At 35.0% G+C, this 14333-nt stretch overlaps 2 protein-coding genes across 3 annotated transcripts; both read right to left on the bottom strand.

Annotated features, from left to right (window-relative positions):
* Window positions 1-231: 231 nt before the first annotated feature.
* LOC103971189 (vacuolar protein sorting-associated protein 20 homolog 2) lies at window positions 232-4780 on the bottom strand. Its single transcript, XM_009385147.3, has 6 exons — window positions 4588-4780; window positions 3155-3307; window positions 2863-3015; window positions 1781-1864; window positions 1220-1370; window positions 232-1115 (listed from the first exon to the last, which is right to left on the bottom strand). The coding sequence occupies exons 1-6, from the start codon at window positions 4687-4689 to the stop codon at window positions 1090-1092; spliced, it is 669 nt and encodes a 222-aa protein (XP_009383422.2). The 5' UTR covers window positions 4690-4780; the 3' UTR covers window positions 232-1089.
* A 617-nt stretch (window positions 4781-5397) lies between these two features.
* On the bottom strand, window positions 5398-11912 carry LOC103971188 (ribosomal RNA-processing protein 8). Of its 2 annotated transcripts, none has more exons than XM_018820168.2 (9): window positions 11646-11912; window positions 11209-11270; window positions 9183-9256; window positions 7776-7877; window positions 7540-7634; window positions 6202-6308; window positions 6003-6117; window positions 5847-5891; window positions 5398-5717 (listed from the first exon to the last, which is right to left on the bottom strand). In XM_018820168.2, the coding sequence occupies exons 1-9, from the start codon at window positions 11823-11825 to the stop codon at window positions 5649-5651; spliced, it is 849 nt and encodes a 282-aa protein (XP_018675713.2). In that variant the 5' UTR covers window positions 11826-11912; the 3' UTR covers window positions 5398-5648. The 2 variants fall into 2 exon arrangements, with proteins under 2 accessions (XP_018675713.2, XP_009383421.2); XM_009385146.3 differs by having other exon boundaries at window positions 7776-7887; window positions 9205-9256; window positions 11646-11911.
* Between the last annotated feature and the right edge of the window lie 2421 nt (window positions 11913-14333).

Raw genomic sequence — 14333 nt, 5'->3', positions numbered from 1 at the left:
CGATACCAAGCGAATCGTACCCGATCTTACCCCCTACTTTCCTCGTTTAGGGTATGCATATATACTTGTGGAGTGGTCATAAAAGAGAATCTAACTACATCCTTTTAACACTTAAGAGGAAAAGTAAATAAACACAATTTCTGTCATTCAAACTTCAGAGAGCAAAAAAAGCAAATGGGATAGAAGTCTTTATCAAACAGAATTAAGTTGAGAAGAAATATGGAATTATCATTACCAACAATGGTCTAACATTTAATTTATTGTTCAAGATCAACAAACAAATAGTATAAAATAGGTTACCAACAAGCCAAATCATATTGGAGGTTTTGCATACAACTTACATAGTCACAAGCTGGAACATTGAATAGAATTTAGTATTTCATAATGAGTTGTGAAACAGCATCACTTTGCCTTCCATGTTAAGAATGAGTTAGTAGTGGGTGTTATTGGCTGAACAGGAATAATGCTCCTAAGAAGATGCAGACTCCAAATACATCAGATCTTCTTTTCTGAAAGATGAAATTGACAGATCAAAAGACCATGTAACTCATACAGCTATGATAAATTCTGTCAACTGAGGTGCTCAATTACAAGGCTAGACAATTAAAGAAAAAAAATCATAAATCTACAGTCAGAATTTGGAACTTGAACTAAGAAAAATTTAGTTGACAAGCATCAGTATGGACCAAACTTGTTATGCCCACTGACAACCTTGCTAGTGGACCAAAGCATCAACAATGTGAAATAGATGCAACATCAAAAAAAAAGAAAAAAACCAAAAGATCTTTGATTAGACACAGTATAAATTATCCTATTTCAGATCGAGCTAAGAAATGAGAGAATATAGTTACATTCGGTTTTATTGGTTATTATCAGTTGAGTTCTTTGTACACGCAAAAGAAAAGAGCCTCTAAGGGAAAAAGAGCCTTTCATTTCGATCTCTAAGCTCAACACATATGTGCGTGCTGAGGAAGAAGCCAACTGAGACCAGAAAGAAAAGATGGGAGTTATCCTTGGAAATGTTACAAATCCAAGAACCACCACAAATGTTGAGCAATAATGAAATCCCCTTTATGTTCATTTGGGCAATCAAGCCGGTAGTGGTTCCTCCAGAACTGCATTTCAAACAAAACATAAACAGTCAGGTCATAACTATGCGACAGTTCTATGAATCATGATTACTACATACGCAAGTTCTTCAAGCTTGTAAGAGAAAAACCTTTTGTTTGTCTCTCTGAACTAGTTGAGATGTCTTTCACACCAGATGGTACATCTGGAAGATCAAGAAGCTCATCTTCTGTGCTCAGAACTTGAGATTCTACTTCTGGCACTGATTGAGCAGGAACAGTAGGCATGGATTGAAGGGTAATCTGCAGTACAAAATGTTCCAATAAATAGCCAAGAGTCACAAATATCATCAGAAAAGGCAAGCATAAATTCTGACAATCATGGGAGACACACAAACTTATCAAGTGATATAAAAGCTTAAATAAGGATCAGCAATATCATTGGCAGGGAACTTGATGATGCTTCAAAGTCACTTATTACAATGTGTGAAGAAAACATTTTCTCATATAGCATGCTTTCCAAAACCACTGATGTGTATACATCATTACATCATGTGGCCCCTCGTGCAGAAATGAAGAGAATAACAGGGGTTGTTTTGATATGCATACTGATAATTGATATTCAACTTGAGTATTTGAAAATAGTCAGATGAAGTATAACAAATATTCAGTATGATATCAGAAAAGCCCAAAAAATTAACGAAAAAACTTGCCTCAGTTTCCAAATTTTCAAATTCTGCCAGAACTTCTTCCTCGTCTTCGGCAGAAAGACGGTCCCCCAGAATTGCATTTATTTCCTTCAACAAGTGCAAAAAGCAAATGATAAATTTTATAAGTCGGCAATTAACTCACTTTCAGATCAAAGAGAGCATGATAAAAGTTTATCATACCATTGAATGACTAAACCTACCGAGAAAAGGAAAAAATAATCACATCTCTAAATGGGATTTTCTAAACAGAACGAAGTAAATAATCAAAACTACACTTTGAAACCTTAGAAACTTCAATTCAAATAAGTGAATAGGATTTTCCAAACCCATTCTCCAAGAAAGAAATAGAAAAGAAAACATGGTAGTTGGTACTATTTCTAGTAAAGGTGAGGATTATAAAAACAGAGTCTGTAATTTTTACAACCTCACAAGAAAAGCTACTACAATTGTTGTATAACAATTACCCAAGGCTATTAAAAAACCAACTTAATGCCAAAGTAGGACTTCAAAACACTAATATATTCTCACCATATCATCCCTGATCAGCAACAAATTTAACATTGAAATGAACTGGAAAATTCTAAATAATATGTCATAAATCTATATGCCACTCTTATCTCCGTCCTCGAGTACCTCAACTCCAAACATATGCTTCGAGCATTTGACCTTATGGTCCCTCCAAATCAGTGTTAACCCTCCTTGAACCACTTCCCAGCCACACCCTCATTCCACAACTAATGTCTTTCTTTTCGCATCAAAGACCAATGCAATTAAGATCAAGAATGCTCTGCAGTTTCGGGCTCAGGCCTAACTAGGCCAAAGACATTAGGCTTATGTCTATGTCAGAAAGTGGCAAGTTTTCCAGTCAATCTAAAGTAGCAAATTAACATATAATTTGATAATTCACAGAGCCAATCTTGGGTTCAGATTCTGTAAGCTTATCATAGACCAACAATACAGGCATCTTTTTTTCAAGTACGAGATTCATTTGGTAAAATAACTTGAATTGAAAGTGAAGTTGCAAAATGTTCAGTTAGGAGCAACAGTGACTGGAGACGTAGGAAATAGATAAACAGATATCTCACTTCCTGATAAGCTTTAGCCTCAGCAGAATCATCCATCAGCTTTTGAACATCTTCCAGACTAATCTCACTTTGTATAGCTTTAATGGCATTGTTTCCTGCCTTCAAGCTTTCAAATACAGCTTTCTGCTTGCTTGCTAGCTCAATATCTGCCAACTAAAGAAGAAAGAAAAGCCACTCTCAGGAAGACAATCCACGGAAGATATAGGCACTTTACACCTCTATTATAGTATATAAAGTGAAACAATATATACACCACAACAAATGATATACCAATTAGAAAATCAATGCATACTTGTTGTTCAACATTTATTAGCCAAGCATCAGCCTTTTTCAACAGCTCCTCTTGAGTTTTCTTCTTCTTAAGTGCAAGCAATGCCCGGTCTTTCCTCTTCTCCCGGATCAAGTCCCTAGCAGCTTGCTTCTCAGCTTCAATCACAGCTTCAAGCTAAAAAAATGCAGAACAGGCATGGAAAACAAATACAGTATGTTTAGTGAACATGAGCATATTGTATCGAGCGCTAGAGGTAGCATCAAACTCTAGCAGCAGCTAGAACTTCAAACAAGTTAACTATGCTAGAAAACCAAGCGCATCTTCAAACAAGTTAACCATGTTAGAAAACCAAGCACATTGGAATCACTGCAGCAATCATCACTATAATAAACACAGAACGAAACAAGAAAGATATCACTAGTACTAAAGACTAAAACCAGAATTACTACCATGACCATATCAATATGTGATAACAATCATAGTTGATGGGCAAGTAAGAAGAATAGTCAACATTTTGAAGAGAGTCTTAGAATATTCATAAATTGGTAAACTGCTACCAAGCTTGAACTCTGGCATAATGACTTTGTTCATCAGCTATGAAGATGAAATGTGTCATTTCATATAAACTAAGCTATCTTCCATTGTGCCGAAAGAGATGCTTTCATGTCGCCAACAAAGATTATTTAGCTTAAAATAAAAAAGAAAGCCAGGTTGAATTCCATCAGAGATACACCAGTGACCCTGATCCTATGTCCTCCTAACGTAATTACAAATTGTCAGTGTATATTGACGAGAAGGTTTATCAATGACACGATTCAGTTCTCAGACAGATACCCCTAAAAGAAAGTCACATAGATCTCAGAATACGAATCCATCAGATATTAGGAAAGAAGGAAAGGTCAATGTCTCATCTCGTAACACTAATTAACACGCTAATAGCTAACCCTGCCCTTTCTGGTAGCTGCGTGATGAGATCATCCATCAAGATCGAAAATTCATGTGCTGTTTATCTTTGGTTTAACCGAAGGGACACGGAGCCACTCGGATTTTGAAGCATTCGAAACTGTGAGGCACTTTGAAATGAAGGGAGATCATCATGATAAGGTAATCCCGCCATCATCGGAACTAGGTCGAACGGATGGAGCAAGACCAAGAAAACGCAAAAGAATTATGGTCATATCTCCACAAAAGCAGCGGCAACTTGGAGTATACAGACCTCCTGTCGTGAGGACTCGGAAGCAGCGATTCACGCTTCCACTTGGCATAAGCAATGGAGAAAAGATCAAGAAGAACCACCAGGCAAGGACAGAAGTCCTCGAAGATCGGGAACCATCATTTCAATTGCCTGTCTAGGTCGAGAAAGAAACAAGCACCGTGGCCATGGGGAAGGAGGGATTCTGCGTTGATCAGGGGAAGATCATGAATCAGAAGTGAAGAGGGGGAGGGGAGGTGACCTGCTGCTGGTACTGGGCGAGCTTGCGGCGCTGGGTCTTGAGGGAGAGGATGGCTCGATCCACCTCCGTGATCTTGGGTTTCTTCACGAAGACGTTCCCCATCTGGATTTCCGAGTTCAGAGCTCGCTCGGCGAAGGCGCAGGAGTTGCAATGTGGTCGACCGAATAAGCAAAAAAAAAGAATGACGGGAGGAAATAGGGAAGATATAGGAAGAAACAAAGGACAAAGTCAGTCGGGGCTGGCGTCTTTGTCTGGCCTAATTTCCATATTATCCTTAAATTTCATGCAGTTAGATTCTAATCCCGATTTCTATATTTAAAAAAAATTATCTTAATTTTTTTATAATTATAAAAATAAAATATTTAATTTTATTTATCTTAGCACGATCAATTTTATTGACAATACAGAAAATGACGACGTATGCAGGAATATTATAAAAATAATAAAAAAAAATAATTTTAATATCTTTAATTATATATTTTTTTAATTTTTATTATGTCCTAATTAAAATATTATATTTTATTATTATGATAATAACAAACGATAATACCATTGGGGTCATAGGTTGTTGATGTGATTGATCTTGTCGATGTAGATCCGAACATCGATGACTAAGACAGAGACAGTAGTAATAGTTTGATAAGGGTGATGACGGATTTTGAGAGTGTGAGAAGAAAGAAAACCGTTTGACAAAAGATTAAGCAAAAGGAAAAAAAAAGACAATGATGATAATGCCACGAGAGATAACATCGACGTAGTCATCATCCTCGTGATATTATCATCTCGCGAAGGAGGAAAAGAAAAAGGAGATTGAGCGACAATGACACTATCTTCGGCTTCTTACTTTAATCATGGATCCTGATTAAGACCCCCATCTTTCACATTTTTTTCGTGTCCAAAACATGTTTATTTTTTGCGATAAAAGGTTACCAGCCTGCTGTGATTTTTTTTACTGTGAGACAACAAACATAGAGCAAGAGTTTACCATCCCATGTACTGGAAGAAGCATACACATTATCAGCATCCATAATATTACGAGGTTCATAGGAGGGGAAGGAAGCTCATCGCCTTTTATATATGCAAGGTTTCAACTCTGGCCATTTGATGCTCTCGACTTGGGAATCTTTTTTCTGTGACGTAATGTTAACAAAATTAGTCACAACCAACACCTTAGGTTTATCTTCCATGTTGCTATGATAGAAATCTTGGGAAAAAAAATCAATAATAATAGTACAAGAGACGAAAGACAACAATCTTACTGCTTTCTTGAAGTAGAACAGTACAAACATCTTGTTAGAAAAATCCTGAAAAATCACATGTTACACATCAGCAATATTGTAGAAAAGATTTAGCAGATTAGTGATGATATTCCATCAAGTTATAGATTGTAAGGATTTATAGATGAGTGAGCAAACCTTTGAAACTAAAGAAAACCCAAGCTGGCTGACAGCTTCAAAAAACTTCTCTGGATCAGCTCCTCCAGTGTTGGGATCAAACCTGCTTCGCACTTCAGCTATCAAAAGCCAACCGCTGCACCATGGAACTTGTGAATGTCTATAAACAACATATAAATCACATCTTAATGAAATGCCAGGAAGGGACCAAGTAGCTAACCTGGGTTTCAAAACTCTTTTAGCTTCCTGCAAATAGTTTGAATAGTTGGTTCCCATCAATGACAAACAGAAAACCGCAACATCTACAGAGGATGAGTCCAATGGTGTCTGCACATAAATTAGCCCATATCTAGTGGTAAATACATAGCAAAAGCAGAAACCCAAAAATCATTTCTTAGCTTTTTTAAAAAAATTGAAAATGCAGTAAAATGTATTACAACTCATCCAATAATTAATTACGTCGATTAAAAAGGAATATCAGTTACAAGCTGCAAAACATAGTTTAGAATTTAGTATGTTATTAGTACAAACAGAACAAAAAATTATATCTACATCACTCTTCTCTTTCAAAAGATATCAAAATTCATAGTGTCTTTGATACCACAAATCTTTCATAACATGCCTGACATCAATTAAGCATTAATAAAAAACGTATTTCAAAGTCTAAATTCTCAACAACAAAAAAAACATTGAGAGAAAAGGTCAGAGGTCCTTTCCAGAAGTTCATCTAGCAGTTTTTGGAGTGTCCCACTGAAAGAGCAATTTTCAAGTAGGATAGCGAGTATTTAACACTAATACAGTCCTACAAGTCTATGGGTTGCTCTACACAAGTTCAAAAGCAGAATAGCCAAGAAGAAAGACGGACTGCCAACATGGTAACAGATAACTGATATGAAACAAATGTGAGCAATAAAGATGCAGATATTGAATAAGATGCCAAACATCCTCCACCAGTTGCAGAGCTCCTTCACAGTATAAAAGCAATAGGTGATAATAGGGCAGCAGGCATACACCACCACTCCATGCAGTAAACAATCAAAAGAAATATATAATATATCCTGGTTGGTCATTGAACTACCAGAACTCTGTTCTTGTAATGAATATTAAATTGAGAAGTTAGCTTACAACTACACTATTTGGCTTGCTTTTTTTCAATAATAGCCTGACCTACAAGACTATTTGGCAAGAAACATGATCGTCTTTGACAGAGGGATATATCGCAGGTCTTCCTTCATTGCTCAGTACATATTTGAAATTGGTGTATCAGGCAGCAATTAAGTATCATAAATCATAGAATTACAGCCATATAGCAGAAGATGTATCTCAAAAATTTTGGTTTGAGAGAAGTTATTAAAAAACCTATAGCTGGTGCTTATAGCCTGCAAGAAATAGCAGCTAAAAAAAACTACACTTGGCTTACAATGGAAACTTAGCCAAACTGAAAATCAAACAAGTAAAAACAAATAAATTACATACAAGGACAGCATTCCCTGGTGGGTAATATTAAAACTATGAATTTAAAGGCGTACTAAAGAATGTTATCACAGGAAATACATACATGAGCCATGTCACAAGCAATTACTGATGGGTCATTGGAAACAAGGTCAATGGAGAAGACTTTATTCTTCACACTTTTCGCAAGTGTTGCATTCCCTGGAATACCACACAACTGATCAATAGAGTTTTAAAAAGAGAAATATATTTCATGCATTATCAGATGATATCCAACAAAAAAGCTTATGAGTCAGAAATTCAATAATGCAATCAGAGAAGTCTCTTTCTCTGAATCCTCACCACAACCAAAATCAGCAACTTTTAAAGAACTCTGATTCCTTAGCCATTTAGCAATTGTATTGACTGGCTGCTCTGGCCAATGCACCATTTGCTCTTGGTATCCTGCATGATACTAAAGAGTGAAACATAAATCATAACAGAATACATGTCTTAACCGACTTCATGTACTGTTAGATCTTATTAGTATGATCTTAACCAATTTCAACATAAGACTATGTTATCACTGCAAGGAATGCAATGCATCTTCAGCACCTCAGTTCCCAAAATGTATAGGATAGGATAGAAAGTCGTCAAAAACGACCTAACATATCAATGATCTGATATGACACACAATAGGCAAAGCATCCATGCATTGTTGCAGACCAGCACGGTAGAGGTACGTACGCTTTTAGGGAAAAGACATGCGGGAAGTTAAAATGTATCTACGAGATACAGTTTTTAGGAAGAGAAGTAGCATAATTTAAGTACCAAAATCTAGTGTGTGTGGGGAAATTGTAGGGAGATTGAGAGTAGAAGATTCAGAATTTTTAGTATATACAAAAAGGTTAAACATAAAAATGATGTAAATGTTATTGTAGATAAAGGTCTAAAGGACAATGCCATAGAGGTGAAAAGATTTTGGGAAAAATATAACTTTGAAAATTGTGTTAGGAGAACAGATATGGATTTTAAGTGCTTATGCTCCTCAAATTATAAAGAAATTCTGGAAAAATTTAGATATGATAACTCAAAGGATACTTCTACTTGAAAAACTTAGCAATAAAGAAGATTTAAAAGGTCGCAGGGAGAGAACATGGAGAATTTTAAAATACTTGGGGGTTTTGGATACTAGAAGAGGAATGAAGAAGACAACATGATTTTGGATTTAGCTTCTTATTTTCTCATAATGTATTAGACAAATAGATATTTTTCTCACTAGAAAGTTAGATAGATAACATGTAACAATTGTAAAGTTATACCTGAAGAAAGCTTGACTAAATGAACATAGATGATGACATAAGATATATGTTTTAGGAAATGAAAAAGGAAAAGAATAACAACTAGTTTCACTAGAAATAGACGGTGAAAATTTGAAAATAATGATATAAGGTTTTCTGGAAGGATGGGAAAAGAGAACATTTAAAACTTGGACAAAGACTATTATCACAATTTCTTTGTTTACAACCCTTTCTACCTTAAGAAGTACCTCTCTTAAATAAACCCCTTTCCCATGAGGCTTATGTCTTGTTTCAAGCTAGATGCATCCGTGGACATATCTTAATCCAATAAGAACTTCACAGAGAGTAGCTAACCTATAAATAACAACAATCATAGCAACATATCTCAAATATGCTGAACTTTGCAACCAGTTTATCAGTTCAAATCAATTAAAATAAATTTGATATATGAAGATGAAACAGAAAATACCGATGGAACAAAAAAAAAATACCACATCAAATAGCTCTGGTTCATTCTTAAACAAATTGAAGGCCTCACTACCACTGCGATGAAAGATAAAAGTATATCAGGAGATTCGTTTTCTACAGGTACCAAATTTAAAAAACAATTGAAAGAACAAAATCCTATAGCAATTTCAACTTCCAATTGACAGCTACACGCATTGGAACATTTTGTAGCTATGCGAGAAAAAGAAAACACAAACTAGTGTAGAGTTCATGCATATCACTGATGAAGAAATTCATTACTGATGAAGAACAAACTCTACAAAGAAAATGGTAAACAGAAGAGTAACTACAAGAACATAGCAGTTGGACTACTAAAGGGCACAATTACTGTTTAAAAGAATGTTTAAGAACCATAATACTTGCACATAACATCAATATTTCGATGGGCTCATTCACATGCTAGTGAGAAGATTAGGATATTCTTGACTTTTACTGTAATACTGAGAACATGAAGTACAATAATCAAACCACTTGAAAGAATGATAAATGCCCTGGAGTTCATTTTTAAATCAAGGCCGAAAAAGCAATTTTAAACTCTTTGTCCAACATGTCCGTACATCAAGTCTTCCTAGTAACTTTAATCAGAGGTACAACAATTAGTTTTATAAGAAGAAAATCATAACCAATAGCTATACTAATCAAACAAATTGCCAGACTGAATTTGTAACATGCACAAAAGTTATGAATTATGTAACCATCCTACAAGCCATTAGGCTTATTCTTAAGTACTCTAAATGGAAGATATTGACATCAAGTAACAATACAACATAACTTTATACAGCATTCGGATGACAATATGGTCAAGAGGTCTTTTTTTTCCAAAGATTCCTCTGAAGAGAAATTGAGTGTCAAACACCATATATATCTAACAGGATAAGTAGAGATATGTAGGTCAAAAGAAATAGATAAAAATCAATCAGGATTGGACTCCAAACACCACCAACATACTAGTGTTGACCTCCAAAACAAAGACGGGCCCAACTTGGTGAAAACAACATATTCAGATTGCTAACAAATTCAACAATGCAAAACCAAATTAAGCAGAGTTTCAACGAAATTGACTAACTTTTTAACCAAAATTTTAAACAAAATTTTAAAAACATATTCATAGGCTTATTTTTAATGAGACTAAATACATCAGCCAACAAGTTATGATAACTTTAAACAGCATATTGAGCTTTTGCATTGAAGACCAGGAATATCCAACAGGACAAGTAGAGACAAATAGGTGAAAAGATCTAGATCAAAATCAATTTGGAGTAGACTCATGAAACCACCAATTGAAGAGTGTTGACCTCTAACAAAGTCAGGCCCATCTTGGTTAAAAGAGCATATTCATATAGTTTGCAAACTCAACTAAATGCAGAACTTTAAAACAAACCGCACCATTCTATCAGATAGTTAAATTGAATCTGTTATAGCTTACAGAGATAAACACTTGCACAACAATCCTAGTCAAGCCATATGAGAACCTGCCTTAATTGTGTAACTTAACAAACTTTCATGTAATTTATCCCTCTCCGGGGAAGATTTTGACTTGCTATCTCACTTTAACCATCCCACTAACAAAATTCTACCTACCTAACCTTCCCTCTGACCCATTTCTTTCACCAATAATAATACCTCAGGACACTATACAATCTGCTACATATGCCAAATGCATAGAATTGATGTATGGATACATACTTCTAATCCATGTAAGCAGGCTGCAAGATTCAGTTTCATGGCATAACCACAAGGGATTGGTAATATCAAAATCAAATAGAACAACAGATGTTGCTAATAGTTTGAACATGTAGTCTGTTCAAGTTTCTTTAAAAGATTCGATTCCCGATTTCAGCTTTGCCTTCAACTATTGCTATTTATTCTAGTAAAGTGGGTATGAAGAAATTTTTGCCTATTTGTATAGCATCTGATGATGCTAGATAGATATTTGCTAGAATGTCCATCCCAATAATATTATGATATATAGTCAGAGCAACATGCACCTGCAAGTGTATAATTTCTCATTTAGCATTCTGAAATGGCCTCCAGATAACCTCATTCGCATCTGCATGACAATGGATGACATTATGGTCGATACAATGTGAATAGAGATGAAATGTCACTATCCACTAAAGGATAATAAGAACAGCAGGGCTTGCATATAAAGACATCAACGATAAGAAACTATTCTTGCAAGAACGATCAGCTGGCTAAAAGTGTAGACAGTGTTGTTGATCGGGTTTAGTTTTAAGGAAAATAAAAGGATACTATAACCCACATCAAGAAATACAAGAGAGAACAAGATATGAGGGTTTGAGGTGTTAATTCGGCCCAGCAATCTTGGAAGGCATATGGTCCTTGGGGAGGTTCTTGCCTTCTCGGAATCCCTAATGGCGAATATCTTGAAAGGTGATGGAATGGGCGACACGACGAATCGTACCTTCTGCAGGAAGCCGAGCTGGTTCTTGGAGGTGGAGGGACCCTCGATCTTTCTCCGCTTCGGATGTGGCAGCGGGAGCTGCGGAGGCGGTGAGTTAGCGGATTCCGAGCGGCTTTGTGGCTTGTGTCTCTTCCTCCTCCGCTTCCGGGATGGATTGTCGGGTTTCCCACCATCCGTCATCTGCGAAGCTTGAACGGAGAGGAATGGCTGCGGGAGAAGGGAGAGCAGTAGAGAGAGCCGCCCGTTCAAACAGAACCTTTTCTCTACCCTAGGGTTCTTTATGTCGGTCCAATAATAAACAAATTTTACATTTTTTTTTTCAAATTTGATTTAAAATAAAAATAAAACGTAAATTTGATGACCTTTCCTTCAACCTGAAAAATCTTATTTATTATTTTTATTATTTTTATAGATTCAGAATTGAAAAAAAAATTCATGTATCAACCTCAAGTTAGACGACTTCAATTCCGATTTGAATCATCAATTTTTAATTATAAATAAATAAAAATAAAATTTTATAATTTTTGAAAAAAATCATTAATCATCAATCATCAATCAATTCCAACTGAAACCGAAACTGCTAGATTCGATTCCCGAATCACAGGTTCAAAAATGTTAGATTCTGTTTTCAAAATTGAAGAATCGTAGTCAAACAACTTGGGTTCAGTTCCGGTTTAATTTGAAACCAATGAATCATTAAATCGGTTTGATCAATTGATTTGAACTAACACGGTTTAAATTAATTTTTTTTTTAAATCACAAATCATCAATTGGAATCGAAACTTAAACTATTGGGTCAGGATTTGGAATCGTAAAAATGCTAATTCTAGTTCCAAAAATCAGGAACCACTAGGTCTAATTCCGGTTCAGTTTGAAACAAATGAATCATCAAACCAATTTGATCTCTATCCAAACCTGATTCACTTTCGATTCAAACTGAGCTACACCAAGTAATTACAGATAAAATATTTTTATTGTTATATATATATATATATATATATATATATATATAGTCGATCACTCACTAGCAATCTAGTTGGCTCGCACGCTAAGTGTAATATTATATATATCATGGGAAAAAAATATACGATAGATTATTGTATTATTAAACTCATCATTATTGATTTGTTTATTATGTTTATTTAATATAGTTAATTTTTATGTCTAGCTGTTTAATATCAATTTATAAGAATAAAAATAATATATATAATTATTTAAATTATAAAAAATTAAAATCACGAGTCATACAATAAAACTTTTAGAAAGAATGATTGGATAAGACTTGAAATAAATATTTTTAAAATTAATTTTATTTTATGTATGAAAGATCCATTAGAAAAATTATTTATTTATTAAAATAATTAATAAAATTTATTGAGAGAAAAAGAAGGATTTGTATATTATTTTTATTAACTCAGAGAATGTATAGGTTTCTAGAGAATTGTAACATTGGGTATTAGAAAAAAAAATCTATAAATTATATTGATGTTATTAAAGCATGTGATAATATTGTAGGGAAATTTAGGGGTGATATCACATACACAACGGAAGAACAAAAAAGAAAATTCTCAGATTTTTTAAAAAGGTGTTCATCGTCGTCCGAAAGTTGGTGTGCAAAAACTTACAAAACTAAAAATCATATGTGAGATAGTTGTGATACTTAGGGAGATCGTATATCCCTGAAATCATGTATATCTATGGGAGAGGATGAAGGAGGTCAAGCACTATCCTCTCTAGCGGTGATTTATATGGTAGGGGCTGCGAAAACACTCTTCAATAGCTACCTAAATATTCATACCTGCTGGCTAAGGATGAGAATAGGAGGTGGTAGCAAAAAAAGCCCAACCTATGACCCTTTAGTTCCTTCTTATTTATAGAGGTTCCTTGTGAACTTAACCATAATAGATCCTACCCTATTGAGTATTGAATCTCTATCTAATTACCCAAGCCTCTTAGATTGGTAGATCTCTACCAAATAATCTTTTATTAGCTCTTATTGGATCTCATATATATGATCTAATAATTCATAGGCTTAATGGATATCCAATAAGATATAAGCTCCGATAGATATCTCATATCCGAACCTCTACTCGTCGCAACACTTATCATATATGTGTGACTCTCTAAGCCCAATATCGAGTTGGCCATGAGTTATACATATCAAAACTCCTTATGACTCAATGAATTATTATCTCTATAATAATTCACTCGACTCATCAACTGCAGACGTACTATACCACTACACCGCAGTCCTCAGACGATATAGGGGAATCCAATCTTTTGAACTTTATCTTACCATATATCTATAGTCTCTCATTCATCTAATATCCTAGAGATTGTATACCAGACATGGTGCTGTAAGACCCATATAGTTTCTCTTCGAGTCTCGCTCTAATCGGATTATCTTAGAGAACTCTTTCTCTCTCAATCCAAATGACCTTGGATAAAGATTTGTCTAAGCAAGAACAAATGAAATATTCCTCTCATGATACCGATAGCGAATGATCATCTATCGACACTCAATAGCCCTCGTAAGGTTGGTTGTCACTCCCGATGACCGGTTGTGCTAGATTTGAAACTTATAAGCCTATAAGTCCGGTATCAAAGAGTGGAGTACTCATCCTTGGTATCTCAAGTCTAAAGACCAAGTACACCACTAGGACGGTGAAATCGTTATCTTATGATGAG

The sequence above is a fragment of the Musa acuminata genome, chromosome BXJ3-11 (genome assembly GCF_036884655.1).
Source record: "Musa acuminata AAA Group cultivar baxijiao chromosome BXJ3-11, Cavendish_Baxijiao_AAA, whole genome shotgun sequence".
NCBI lineage: Eukaryota > Viridiplantae > Streptophyta > Magnoliopsida > Zingiberales > Musaceae > Musa > Musa acuminata.
The sequence above is the reverse complement of the archived record's forward strand: the minus strand, read 5'-3'. Positions and strand labels throughout refer to the sequence as shown.